The sequence below is a fragment of the Patiria miniata genome, unplaced genomic scaffold (assembly GCF_015706575.1).
Source record: "Patiria miniata isolate m_02_andy unplaced genomic scaffold, ASM1570657v1 HiC_scaffold_3, whole genome shotgun sequence".
Classification (NCBI taxonomy): Eukaryota; Metazoa; Echinodermata; class Asteroidea; order Valvatida; family Asterinidae; genus Patiria; species Patiria miniata.
Window position 1 is genome coordinate 43102839 of NW_024037069.1, and position 14716 is coordinate 43117554.

The window sequence follows — 14716 nt, forward strand, 5'->3', positions numbered from 1 at the left end:
TCCAAAACGTGAATTTGTGACATCAGCGCAAGTTTTTGAGCTGCGAATTTGCAAAAAGTGAACACATTTCAACTCCGGCGAATTTCGCAGTGAATGCTTCGTGACGTCAAATTCGCATCGCATTCGCATGAAGTACGAACCGGCTTTTACTCTGAATTGGACGAGGCTACTCACCCTGTGCCATGGGATCATCCATATCAGTCTCCTGTACCACCACCGTTGTTGTAGTTGTCGCTGCCCCTGCCGCTGGTTCGGTCTCGGCATCCCCACCAGCACCAGGTGCTGCAGACTCAGCCGTGGGTGCCTCCTCTGCCGCGGCAGCCGGCTCTTCTGCTGCCGGGGCCTCCTCGGCGATTGGGTGACCGTCTACGGGAACTTCGGGCTCCTGGGCTGGTTCGGGTTCTGGTTCCGGTTCGGGTTCTGGGGGCGGCGGGCGCATGCCCTCGGCGAGCTCCAGCATGCACATGGGCTCGGTGAAGTACCGGGCAGACAGAGAGAACCTTGAGGAAGAAACGTTTGATTCATGATTCAGTCACAGTGAGATTCAGAACAGCCTGATTTGGAGTTCCATTGTTATACTGTTCTGCCTAGTTTGTATCATTTCACTTGCGCATTGAAATCTGAGGTGCGTGTGTAATTTGAAACCTTATTGGTGGATGAGCAACCGACCCACGGACACAGGAGGCAAGGAAGACAGAAGGACACCGTGTAGAATCGACAGACCAACTGGCCTCCCTCATGCAGGACCGATTTACTTGGAAAAGCCATACTCAAACCCACCTGTGGGCGAACGAGTGGGTGACTGATTGCTGAACTTAGGACTTGATGCTATATACTACTTGCATGTTTTAAGTAAAAATAATGTCCCATAAAGTTGCTGTTCAGTGGTGACTTGTTAAGATTCTGAAGATTCCTAACAAAATGCCCAAGGTGTAAGGGTTTAAAAACAACCCAAATACTCTCAGCTAACCTTTCAAGCTCGGATGGTGAGAGCAGGTAGAATCCCTCGCCGCGAGACGTGAAGATGAGAGACTGGACTCCCGAGACGTTCTCCTTACGCAGAGCAGAGAAGCCCAGCTGCTTCTTGAGGGCTGGAATGCTGTAGATGGCTAGCTCTCCCAGGTTGGTCAGGCAACTGATGCAGTTCTCAGAGTGGTTGTCATCTTCAAGAAGAAAAGAAAAAAAAGAAGAGGTGGCGTATCTTTACAAAGCTCTTCAACTATTAAGCAACTGTAGATGTCACTATGTGGGCTACTCATTGCAGCCACTTCCACAGGTGATGTATAAGTTCAAGCCGTAGTTAATAAATAATTCAAATCTGGCCTTAGTGTCACAAGGCAGCTTCACTTGATGGTACCAAAGGTTGAAAAAAAACCCTCAATTTTTAGTGACTGCATCTTTCTCAAAGCGATATACAGTATCTCTTGACAGCTTTATCCCTGAAGTGTTTAAATAGATATCAAAACCTTCAACTTTCCAGTTTTTACTAAAACAAGAATATTGGAATTACTGGTTTATTAAGCTGCTATTGACATTTCAGTCCTGCATTAGCAGGCCATAAGGACTGCTAAAATCATTGCAGGGTTCAATTTGAATTGAGACCTGAACAGGTGACATATTCAGGGTTTCATCTGTGATTCATGGAGGTTTAATAAGATTCTTTGACGACAGGCAGAGATTATTTCTTTTTACTGAATTTACCGCGCAACCATTAATCTTATCTAGAGAATTTCAGCTGGCTAAAGACTGAGTGAAAATGGTTTCATCCTTCATACTGTCAATTATCATTTCCCAGGAATGTTTGGAGACTGTGAGTCACTTTCATCCGGTAACAACTGTGGGTGTTTTGTTAACTCACCACTTCGGCTTCTGAAGTTGATGGTGCTGACCTTGCGAACCTTGGAGCCATCGTGAGCAGTCAGTTTGGTCTTACGGGTTGGTTTCAAGCTGGGCAGGTGGAAAACCTGAGAAGAGGAGGAGTAAATGCGTCAATATCAAAAAGTCAACTTATGGTTTGTAAAAAAAAAAAACTGTTTAGGGACAAATTTTGGGACTTTTCATTGGGCTTGTGGTAAAATTCACTATGAATAACTCTTCAAAGTAGGACAGATCAGGGTTTCCAGCACGTTATGAAAACAAAAGTCCCTGAGTTTTCCCTGAGAAATTTCCGAAATTCCATGAAAAATATTTTCACTTTTAATACGGTTGCTGGGAAGTCGAAAGGTGGTTGCAGTAAAGCATATTCACACAGCATAAACACCAAAAAGCCACCATGGCCAGTCAGTCAATGGACACAACTTGGACACATGACACAAGACGAACACTCGCCAAATTGGTGAAAACATTTCCCTTCTGGGTCACTTTCAAATTGCCAGAGTTTTCCCCTGATTTTTGGTGCTTTTCCTGACTGGAAAAATTGGAACTCATTTTCGAGGTTTCTCCTGATTTCCAGAGAGGCTGGGAGCTCTGTAGAAGCTAGACAGCTGATTTAATCATACAAGGTAACTTAAGTTGTATTTATGAGTCTCTACAAGGATTGCGTTGTCTTGTGTTCCCACTTCAAAATGTCTTTCTTTGTAGTCAGTGAAAGATTACAAGAATTGAAAATCAAATGTGCAAATTTAAATCTTGAAATTAGGAGTGAGTTTCAGTTTCACATACTGGTTCATGCACTAGTTCATGTAAGCAAAACATTATGCACAGTGTTTTCCGTGAACTAGTTGTAGCGATTAGGCTATCCAACTAAGGAATGTAGTCAAGTCTATCAAAAGTCCATCACAAGTCCTCCAGTCCCAATTCAACTCACAAGCTCTTCAAATGAGCTTTGACAAAGGCATTCCTTTGTTATTATTCATCCACTATTACTTGTGACAGGACTTGGGATTTACTTGTGATGGACTCGACTACATCCCTGCATCCGCTGTTCCTACTTGGAGTTCAAACCCACCTTGAACTGTTCCTCGGAGCAGACGATGAGGCTGTGGCCGCTCATGTTGGGCGGCTTAGCGCGCTCATTCTGTACGTCAATGGGATCTGGCAAGGGGTAGGAATCGCTGTCCACGATGACTAGGGACACCACGGGAGCAGCGTGCTTCAACCTGATCTCCTTACCTGAGAAGAAGGAAGACAATTTTCAGACAAAGTAGTCAAAAATCAGACAATCTAAGGCTGGGTATGAGCAGAGAAACAACATCCTTAGACGTAAAAGTGCAAAACACACTTGAGTGTCACTCCTTTCATGATCCCGTACCCAGACATGTTCCTTGAACACCATGGAAAGGTGTAGAATAAATACATAATTCGGGAGGCTAATCATCCTTACTCGAAGCCGAGAAGCTGAATTGCGAAGGACGTGGCTACAACGTGGTCGAGCTGAAGGCATGTAAAGGTGCCTTAGGCAGCCGCCATTCGACCCATGTCTGACCACGGAGCGCAGTCAGATCAAAAGTGTTGATTTTTGCAGAGGGAGGAAAACTGGAGAGCCCGGAGAAAAACCCTTGTGGCGCAGGAGAGAATCAACGCACAACTCTACTCACATATGGTCCGAGTCGGGAATCGAACCCGGGCCACATAGGTATAAGGCACAACTTTACGTGCTAGCCACTCATGCCAGAAAGGGGTAGAACAAGGTGGCAGATTCAACTTTTTAAAGTACTGGTTTATCAACTCCTTACAGACTGGAAGACAGCATCTAGAGATCTCATTCATGCTAGGGTCTGTCCTTTAGAAGGTCATATCTCCACAGACGTAGATTTACTAAATGTATGGAGTATTTAAACGGTGTGTGAAACTGATCAGTTAAATTGGATTAAGAAATATTGTTAAACTGCTTTTCCTTGAGTGTGTTTGTGTCAGTCTGTTTCGGATCCATTGCATATCTGTAGTTCCAACAGACACGGCCAAACTAAAAATGCACTAATGGAAAGACTCTTTAAAGGGAATATACATCATTTGCTTTTGCTGTAATTTTCAGAAATGGATGGAATTGGGGGGTTGGAAATATATAGCAAATATAGTTACACTGACTTTTTTGAGGTTTTGGGTTCGAAAATGCTATAAAACCAAGAAAAACAATCATTTGCCTGTAGTATGGTTCCCTGACTCCATATAAGAAGAAACAGAGCAGTTTACATACATTGGGGAATTGTAAGGTCAGGGAACCAGTCTAGCTGGCTCGTACCCGTTTATAGGTTTGTAATCGATTGCAAACAAGTGCGATGGTCAATTGGGGCCAGTATTTGAAAAAAAGCCAGTTGTTTCCAACGCTGATCGGCCGATCAGCGTTGGAAATTGATACAAAAATACCACTTTTCTTGAAAATGACAGTATACCAGGTGCCATGATTTTACAGGATACTTTACACTGTCATTCACTAACAGTCCAGCAAGGTATTTTAAAATGATTTGGTAGTTTTATTTTTTGATGTTTGCAAATGTTGTATTTTCCCTTTAAGCCAGTCTCCAGTCTGTGGACCAACATGAAAGTCAAGACATGAAGACTTACTTATGATAGCATCCACAGCGTCCGTGTCTCTCTTGTCAGCTCCTGGGATGCTGAGGACGTAGATGATGACAGCACCGGCGTTGGTGCCACACCACAGAGATGGAGTCGCCACTTGACCTGGAAGAATAAAACAACAATCAAAATTATGAGTGTTATCTTGTCTTGCAGCTAACTTGACAAACAGTAAAGCAATGTGTAATGCTGTGCTCACTTTTCAACGGTCACTGTAGTTGCGTGCATTTCCTGCAGCAGAAACATTCATAAATGATAATTTGATGCTGACGTAGTGCTTTATTCGAAAGGTCTCAGAGTGCTTCACATTTATTACCCCTGTTCATCAGGCTGTGAGAACAGTTTTTGCAGCAACTCGAGATCATCGCATTCAGGTCTCTACCTTCACAGGTACCCATTTATACTCGTGGGCGGAGAGAGGCAATTGTAGTAAAGTGTATTGCCCAAGAACACAAGCACCATGTTCCCTGTCAGGGTTTGAACCCACGTACCTGAGCCGAACACCACAACCATTGGACCACAGTGCTCCATGCAGTTGGCTGGGCCTAATGGATCGGTCCATAATACTAGTTTGAGTCGATACCCGTCAACTAGCTCTATGCAGAAAATGACAAGATCAGATGACATCTGAGAGATGAGTGCGACTTACTGTCATTGACGAAGGTGTTGGCAAAGTAGAGATATCGGACCATGCTAGTCTTGGTGTCATCCCCCCTGGCTTCAATCTTACGCTCCACCTGGGCCATCTCACGGGTTGGGCTGGCCTTGGCACCACTGTCCTCCTTGCCCTCAGGCTGATGGACAAAGAGGAAAAACACAAAGATGTAGTCAAGACGTCACAAGTCCATCACAAGTCCTCACAGGTCCATCACAAGTCCTCACAGGTCCATCACAAGTCCCCCCAGTCCAAATTCAAATCACAAGCTATTAAAATAAGCTTTGACAAAGGCATTCCTTTGTTATTGTTCATCCACTGTTACTTGTGACTGGACTTGTTCATGGACTTGTGACTGGACTCATGATGGGCTTGTGATGGACTCGACCACATCCCAGGTCCTCACAAGTCAATCACTATTCATTCAGTCTCAAGGCCAGTGTCAAGCCATCCATCTGAACACTGTCAAAAACATTCCTTTGAAATTGTGAATTCACTGGTCTTGGTGAGCTGACTTGTACTTGTAATTTGACTTGTGATTGATTTTCCACCCTCATCAAAATTCGATGTTTTTTTAAAAAAACTTTTATCTACTGTATCCGCATCATTTTTGGTTTCAATTTGCTGTTTTTGCCTAGCTCTCTGCATAATCTACATTCAGTTATTTTCACTTCGAATATTTTTTCACCTTTTCCACTTATTTAATATCAACAATATCAACATCAGTGCCTGTGGTTATGTCTGTTTTTGTCTTAAGGTATATTATATGCGTTGTCATTTCCCTTCAAATATTCCACCCGTATCTGCGTCACTGTACAAATTTTCTCTCAATCTTTCAGTATTAATCTGTTATTGCCAAAGTGGTATCTACCTTATCAGCATCAATGTCTGTGGTTTGCACACCCTCTCCAGATGCACTAGCTCCGCCCTCAGCCTTCTCCTTCTTAGGCGATCCTCCGGCGGCGGGGCCGCTATGCTGTCGTCGCTTCCTCAACCTCCGGATGGACGCCCGCAGCGACTTGGCCATGGAGCGCTTACGAGTCATGGGCTGGCCGGTGGAGGACAGATCATTGGGGTTCAGGGTGCAGTGGGCCGTGATCAGCTTCTTCTGGGTGTTGTCAAACAGGGCGAAGCCGTGGCTGGTGCCCAGCGTGGTCAGCCCCCAGCTGCTCTGGAGCGCCAGGGCCGTGATGGAGGCCGGCGGCTGGGCCTGGACCACCATGAAGGGCTGGAAGCCGGGAGCAAACTTGAGAGGGTCTTCCTTGACGGCCAGGGACTCGTGGCCCTTCCAGACAAACTTGTCTTGCTCCCCGACAATCTGAATTGGGAAACTCTGTAAAGAAAAACATTAAAATGTTATTTGGTGGTTATTCTGTGGTGGTTTCCACAACTCAGTCTTTTTGGCAGTTTTTGGTGGGCCGGACATCATAGGTTTGCATGCGCAGTGGGTAGCAAGTTGCATATGACGTCACAAGACCGCACAAACTTATGACCCATCCATTCGCTTGTGAAATCTCTCTAATATGCTAGCTTGGTAAGTCAGAGTTCTTCATAAAGTTTCTTACCTCGACATTCTTCTCCACTTCCTCGGTTCCAATGTTGAGCACAATGACCTGGCCGGCGGTTCCACCCACCAACAGGGTGCCGCTGATGGGGCACAGGGCAATCTTCTGGACTCCTAGACGTGGGTCGTCACTGAAGGGATCAAAGTTGCCAACCTGGAGGAACAAAATAATTGCCCGATGAGTCTGATAGACTTGTAGGCACTTCTGTACAGGAGCTACATTTATGAGCCAAGTCAAAATCAAAACTGATTCCTCGAGGATTTGTGGTCAAATGTACTGGTCTGCACATGTATGGCACAAAGTGCACTCAACTAAGTTTATTCTGAATGTGCACAAAGTCATGGCGTGTTTCCGTGAGCGTCAGGCGTTGACGGAAATGCGTTCAAATATCTCTCCAGGTGGTCTCCCTAAATCTCCCTTTCTTACCAAGGGCAAACGCAGCTATGGTACATGTGCCCTTGGGCAAGTCACTTTGTCACTCATTGCTTCTCTCCACCCAGGAGTAAATGGGTACCTGTGAGGGTGGAGATGGTTATTGTGGTTGATTTAAGCTGCTTTGCCCCGAAATGGCAGCATCGAGCTGTATACTCCCCAGGGAGCTGAGATGGTATTTGGAATGTTTCAATGGCCCAAGGAGCAGGGGGGTAATAATGATGTAGCGCCTTCAGCACAAAAATGTGAATACATGCACTCTATAAATACCCATTATTATTATTGCTATTATTACCATTGAGGGTTCTTGTGCACGGAGCCCATTGGTATTAGGACTTATTTTCTTACCTTACGGAATGGAGGCCACTCTCCCTCAGTCTCCCCAGCCCCGGCATCAGCGTGTTCAGCGTCCGTCAGGAAGGCCTGGGCAGTGCTCAGCTTGTACAGGAACCTCAGGGAGACGGTGGAGGCATCCCAGAAGCGGACGGTGCCGTCCTCGTGACCCGTCATCAGGAGGTCGTGGGGCGTGGGCAGCTCGGCCAGGTTCTTACCGCCGTTCATTGGCCACTCCTGGAGGACAAGACAAAACAGGCGTCAATTTTATTACGGTACAATCATGTCCCTGGATTTTTTTCCTTGGCCACTTTTGTGGGCTAAGGATATTAGGACATCTTAAATTTGGTGAAATCGATCCCAAGATGCGTAGCAAGTTAAGACGAGTCACCCTTCTTAAGACGTGTCTTAGCCATTCCTTACCCTCTGGGAGGTGGTACTAGCCATCTGTTGCTCCCCTGCTGCAGTGATCTTGTCCCACAGCTCCGAGGGGACGTTGCTGACGTGTTGCTGACAGGTGATTGCCGAAGCATGCAAGGAGGACAGGTAGGGAAGGTTGAAGACTGGCCAACTGCAATGTAGGAATTTTAAGACAAATTGAAAAAATAGGCATGATACATGTACTTGTCATTTAAAAACAAATAGTCTGAAACTTAGATGAAAGGTCAAAAGACAAAAGTAAGGTATATTGTATATTTCCGTGGGAAATGACTTAGACTAAAGTCGTGTCTAAATTCGGGCGATTCACAATGCAGTGCGCCACCAAGAGTTTGCCAAGTAGTTCGGACACCGACTGAGATATGTTGAGTCGGATCTTACCAAGTGGGGGTCAACATTCGGCTGAAGCCTGGAGTGAATGTCATGTAATTGTTGAGCAAAAACACATTAGCAGCCACAACTTCAAAAGAGCTGTGGTTAAAACTGGACACAATTCCCTGGCTCTGCTAACCACAGAATTCCGCCCTTACAATCCAATTTGGTGCTAACATCTCTAGCAGTAAAACTCTATGCTAATACTGCAAGCACAGAATCCTTAGTGTCCATGTACAATATGAGTCCCCATGACCAAGTACTGAATCAAAAACTCCTCTTTGTCGTCACTGGAATTCTAGCGACAAGATAAAGAAAAACATAAGCCAAGACGCACGGTGTTCCAAGGCATTCCTTCAACACCAACTGATTTGCATATTGTAGCCTAGCAGCGTCAGGTCGTTGTTCTCACTTCGTACAGTACGTGTGAGCGCATAGTGCACAGCTACTGGCCGACCAACGATCATCAGACACTTTCATCAAACACCTTGACCAAGGCTACAAGTTCCTTGACTTACCCTTCTGTCTGCAGATCAATGAAGACAATCTCCTCCTCAGCCAGGACAACCAGAGTGTGGGGCTCATCAAACTCTGCAGAAAAATAAGAACAATCAATCATACAAGTCAATAACCCAACCAGGGATTGATGACTGGGATAGCTACGGTAATTGTCCGAGATATTCTATTGACGGTATTGGACACCATTAGCACAATTTTGGTCAGAAATTGCCTCAGATCGCACCAAAGAGCATCTAGAATCCAAAAATGTTTCGGGGCCCTTAAGCAGGCCCTGAACCCCACGTCGTAATTTTTGGGACCCACTTTAAGGGGGACCACATTTTTTTTGTTGGCCTCCCAAATATTGTGTTCTGGATCCACCCTTGCTCTCAATCCAACACCAATATAATAAATTGCACTCTACAACAATATTCCGCAAGTCCAGAATTGTCATAGCTTGTGCAATATATTCTTCTATCCCCCTCATAGCCATATTAAATATAAACGTTTGGCCCTCTTACCATAGACAGAGTCCACATCCGACATGGTGAAGAAGTCAATGACTTTAGAGGTGAAGTCCAAGACGACGTGCTTATTATTGCCCTGCATGACGGTCACGCAGTGGCGATCACCGTAGCTGGCCCGCGGCATACCGCCGGAGAAGATCATGAAGGGGTCGCTGTGGGTACAAACACAAATTTAGATCAGTTTTTAGCAAGATGGATGATATGAATCACTGTATTGTGCAATAATTCAGTGTTTTAATAAATGGTCCAACTAAACCCTGCTCCCAAATCCCCTCCAATCACATTAATATCACAACCCATCCCCTTTCTATACCCTCTCAACAAGCATGTCATCCTCCTTTCACCACCCTTTCCAGACAAGTGTGTATTTGCCTGCAATCGGGGACCCCCTATTGTCCCTCTTTTGTTTGTAATACTAACTTTTTAGGAAGACCTCACATGTTTTGTACACAAATCCAAATTGAGGACCTCTCGGGAATTCACTTTTGAGGAAGACATCCCATATGTTTAGTACACCAATCCACATTGAGGACCTCTCAGGAATTAACTTTTTAGGAGGACCTCCCATATGTTTTATGCACACCGCCAAATTGGGGACCTCTCGGGAATTAGGGACCCTATTGTCCTCTATTGAATGCAGAAACAAACTCAACAACCCTGTAACTCCTCCCTCCCCTGCTCAAATTTCACTCTTTTTTCTTCCTACGGTACCAACCCCGTTTTCAAAATGGTGGTTTTTTTTCTTGGCACGCATTTAGTTGAGTGTTGGTCTTTTTTTTTGATGTAGTAGATCAATTCGTTTGGAGTGTGGCTGTATTCTCTGTATGTGCTATTTATATCAGGTAATTTGGTTAGAGTTGGAAATGATTATTTCTACTCAACTTTTGCTTGATTTTATATAAATGTTTATTGTTTATTGTTAATTTTAACACCATTTATCCCGAGTCCTATTTCCCCCAGCCCCTCCCTTCTTATGTTAATCTACAATTCCACCGCTGGCGGCAAACCGGTAGAAATCAAATAAACCATTATCTACCCATCTATCTCAATACTTAAACTTCCGACGATTTGTACTCGAAACTTTCCTCAATCCTCTGAGGTGTTTTTCTCCACTTTTAACTAAGAAGAGCATCAAAAGCAATAGTTGCTGGGCTGTACTCCCAAACCCTCTAAACCTGCCCAGTGGATTTTGAAAAAAAAATCTGGAAGAGTTGCGCTAAATTTTGCTCCCAAACCCCCAAATCTCTTTGGCCATTTCAGTGGATGGGAACACTTTCCCACAGATTGCAAGCCGAGGATTAAAAATAAATCAAAAAATATAAACTGAAATCATGAAACCGTTTTATAAAAAAATTCTCCCATAAATTATCTAGTAATAATTACTAAATGAAAGAAAATGCTGATAAAGTTCCAAAAACCTTTTCACTTTCGATTGGTTTAAAACAACAATCCCTTTGTGCACATGTATGCAATTCAACATGTGAAAATGTGTGTAACAATAAGGAAATCATGACGATATGTGTTGCATTTTTATAAAAGGAATTATAAAATAGAAAACTTTCCATGCTTAGCTTTTAATAGCTCTGATTTCAGAAGAAAAAACAAACAACTCTAGCTTCGAAACATTATAAATTTGGTAATAAAATTGAGTAGTTTCAAAACAAAAAGAGAGAAGGCGCTAACACTAGTTTACAAAACCAGAGAATGAGGAAAGTGCCAGTAGCAATTCGACAGGAAATTCAATAACTCAACGACCACCAATACTTTGTTTCCCTGTTGGTCTCCCCAGGGTACTTGAAGTGCTTCCTGCTACTTGTTCTAAAGGGGTTTTCCCCTCGCCATAACACACATGTTCTTTGACACTTGGTAGGGCCCAAAAGTCAATTTTGCATTGATGGAACAGGGCCAGTTGGTTGCAGGTTTAAAATCATCTGGGAATGTAATTAGAGGCTATGCGTCCTTCATCTTCGTATGGGCTATTCTAGATTTGGTCATAAGCCTTCTCATGTTTGGTTTGAGAGCATTTGTTACAGTGATTGTGACGAAGTTTGACCGAACTATCATGGTCACCTGAGCAACAGTCGTGGTATAACTGGTCAATGTGCACGGTTGGATTGGCAGGCAGGAAGGCAGGGTCTAATGTCCATCTCTATTTTCAATGTTTAACAAACTGCCATCCACTTATGAAGGAAACTACAGGCACAGAACACTTGGATTTTCTTAAAAGTTAGTTTTGCACTCCAAGAGATAAAGATACTAGGCACGTTTTCGATCTGACTTTATTTGAGCATGTGGTGGAAACAGTGACCCCAGATGACCCCAGATGACCCCTTGTGACCTCTCACCTCTTGGTAGTCAGGTATTTCAGCTTGTTGATGGCCTTGCAAGGGAATGGTCCTGCAACAAGAGAAATGAGAACCAAACAAAAGTGCTTTTTAAAAATATATATACATTTTGAAGAATCTGAAAATATCAAGAATTTAGCAAGCATGTCATTTTGACTCAAAAATCAGACTGGAATTTTGTCTGTGTGGAATTTTGATAGGTAGAAAAATATCTCCGCTAAATTATCTGTGATATGTGCTAAAATCTCTCCGAATAGTAGGAAATATATAACGTTTGCTTTTGCTGTAATTTTCAGAAATGGATGAATTTGGGAGTTAGTGTTTTATAGCAAATATTGTTACACTGGACTTGGTTAAAGTTTTGTGTTCAAAGATGCTGGAAAAAGTACCAAAAAAAATACTGTTCTTGTAGTCTGGGTCCCTGACCCTACTTCAGATCAAACAAAGCAATCAATAGAGTTGGGAATTGTCAGGTCAGGGAACCAGACTAGCTGGCCTTCACCCGTTCATGGATATATATGTAACCGATTGCAAACAAAATGCGGACTAACTAAATTCAGCACTGTGGGGGCAGTATTTGAAAGTCAGTTTTGATACAAAAACTCCACTTTTCTTGAAAATGACAGCACACCAGGTGCCATGATTTCACAGGATGCTTGAGACTATTATTCACTTACAGTCAAGTAAGGTATTTCATAAAAATTGGGTCGTTTGTTTTTTGATGTTTGCAAATATTGCATATTACGGTACCTGGTACCTTCAATTATAGGCATACCGGTACATGTACTGCATACTGCATGTTGGCTTTCTCTGCACCATCAGGGAAAAGTGACATGGAAGCAGCTAAACTAAAAAATCTCTCACAAATTTCTGCCCGGTTAATATTAATAAATGAATACACTTGAGTTCCAGTTCTTACCAATGCTATCATCATGCTTGCAACATATGCACATTCAATTTGTACTAGAATAAACCGCAGCCTATTTCAAAATGGTAGGAATTGCCTTTTCCTTTCAATGTATTCCTTTCAATGCCAACTTTTGTTAACTCATGTTAATTGCTGCATGCAAACCATGTTAAATCTTTCTAATGCATTTAACATTCTACAAAATCTTTTCCAATTTTGCACAAGATGAAAGTTTTTTGCAGATTGATTGTTGTTACTTTCTTTTTAATTAAATGAAAGGATTGCTAAACAATGTCGATGCTTTGGTTAGTTTAATAGTGTACAGGCATGATTAAGTGAAGTTGGTGGGATTTCTGGATGAAAGTTATTTCTCAGCTAGCTTGGAAGACAACAGGTGCACATTATAGATGGGAGAGGAAATGGTGCTAAGTGCATGGAGGATCTGTCCAAAAAAAAACTTATGCAAAATACTTCTGAAATGTAGAAAAAAAATTTAAAATGTGACTATGGGGTCTTGCATGCAAACTGCCACCCTGTCTGTGTGCAAAAACAGTCAAAAGATTTATCTTTTCTTTTCGCTTTTTTTTATTTGATTTTTCTTTTGTTTTTGGAGGGTCATTGTCTTACCATTCAATTCTTCCCCATCTATAATTGGACTATTCTTGGTCCCTGATGGGCAGGTGGTGGGAGGAACATCAAATAGTGGGGAAAAGAAACACAAAGTGGTAACAAAAAAAGGGTGATTCGGGAGATTCAACTTGAAGACGAGGGGTGTGACAAAGAGAACATGGTTAAAACATGAGGTGGGGACAAATTAATGAACAGAATAAATGGTTTTGAAACAGAACGAAGAGTATAGCAGAATCCGGCGACCAGAATTAGAAGCCGCTACTGCGGTGGTGCCACGCTCACGCGCGCGTTCTTCAGGACAAGGCGCGCACATTTTGGTAACTCTTTTGGTCAAAGTAGCACGAAGAATGTGCGTACTACATGAGCACAACTCGCACGAGCCTGGTTCCACCTCAGAAAATGGCTGTCACCGGAGTAGTCTATAAGTTTTGTCACTACTGACACCGGCTTCAGATTGGCATGTCAGAAATCAAGCCGAACCAAATTATTCTGAAGATGTGAGCAAAGTAAAACTAAAGAACTCAATGTTAAAACAGTTAGTACAGTACGTGTTGAAAGCTGACTTTTGCAAATTTTTTTTAATGAATCTAGCCTTGTCAATGGAAAATGAAAGCTTTCCAGTTTGAAACTCAAATCTACTTGAATCGACCCGAGTCGCTCCAGATATTTTTCGGTACGTTGTGTCTCTGAGGTCAGTGTAACTTAGTGCAACAGTCTGAAACCAGCGTAAAGCCTGGTTCATACTTCACGCGACAGTGAAACAGCGAAAGCGTAGCCAATTTCATGACGTTAACAATTAAAGTTTTACTACGACGATCACCGTTACCCTAATGAATTCACTTTGCTAAAAATACAGAACTATGAACCAGCCATACATGTAAGTCAATTGTAACTCTCTGAATAAGCCTCTGTACTGATGACATCACACTTTGTTTCCTGTGCACTTTCCTATGGAGCCTGTGGGGGCCCAAGGTCCACTGAGCACCATAGGAAAGCACACACGTGAACAAAGCGTGACGTCATCAGTACAGAGGCTTATTTAGGCCCTCATGTTAAATTCACTGTGATCACCATTGAATCATCTGGATTAATAAGGATTAATGAATTAGCTCCGTGTACCATAGGTAATAACAGGCTCCTTCTCCGGCTGGGAGGACTCCGAGACATTCCAGACACAGTGACTGCCGTCGTTGTGAGCGCTGGTGAAGCGCAGGCCGTCGCGATGCCAACACAGCGACTCCAGCTGCTGGTTACTGACAAACGTCTTCTCGGCCGTCAGTTCCTTGGGGTGCCAGACCACGATCAGGCCCCGGTTGTAGCCAATCAGGAGCTGGTAAAGTGGAGAGTCATTTGCATATAGGGAAACAAATCGTTAATCAAGATTGTCAAACACTCTGGGAGTCTACACAGAAATTGACATTTGAGAATGTTTTAACCCCGACTCCCCAGGCACTTTTGCTAAGATGTAACCACAATACTGCAAAATCCTCCAACTGCCT

The 14716-nt window shown here is 43.3% G+C and overlaps 1 protein-coding gene across 9 annotated transcripts in view; it reads right to left on the minus strand.

Moving 5' to 3' along the window:
• LOC119738270 (LLGL scribble cell polarity complex component 2-like) overlaps nucleotides 1-14716 on the minus strand; it is an 83203-nt gene that overhangs the window by 18392 nt on the left and 50095 nt on the right. For 7 of the 9 annotated variants that reach the window (XM_038213100.1, XM_038213103.1, XM_038213108.1 and 4 more), the window contains exons 8-22: nucleotides 14337-14547; nucleotides 13215-13256; nucleotides 11681-11732; nucleotides 9330-9487; nucleotides 8829-8901; nucleotides 7924-8071; nucleotides 7516-7737; nucleotides 6736-6888; nucleotides 6042-6503; nucleotides 5165-5309; nucleotides 4504-4620; nucleotides 2948-3111; nucleotides 1859-1964; nucleotides 971-1163; nucleotides 175-500 (exon numbers count right to left, since the gene is read on the minus strand). In XM_038213100.1, the coding sequence (XP_038069028.1) occupies nucleotides 175-500; nucleotides 971-1163; nucleotides 1859-1964; nucleotides 2948-3111; nucleotides 4504-4620; nucleotides 5165-5309; nucleotides 6042-6503; nucleotides 6736-6888; nucleotides 7516-7737; nucleotides 7924-8071; nucleotides 8829-8901; nucleotides 9330-9487; nucleotides 11681-11732; nucleotides 13215-13256; nucleotides 14337-14547 (2572 nt within the window). The remainder of the gene's footprint in view (nucleotides 1-174; nucleotides 501-970; nucleotides 1164-1858; nucleotides 1965-2947; nucleotides 3112-4503; nucleotides 4621-5164; nucleotides 5310-6041; nucleotides 6504-6735; nucleotides 6889-7515; nucleotides 7738-7923; nucleotides 8072-8828; nucleotides 8902-9329; nucleotides 9488-11680; nucleotides 11733-13214; nucleotides 13257-14336; nucleotides 14548-14716) is intronic. The other 2 variants (XM_038213106.1, XM_038213104.1) reach the window with 1 other exon arrangement.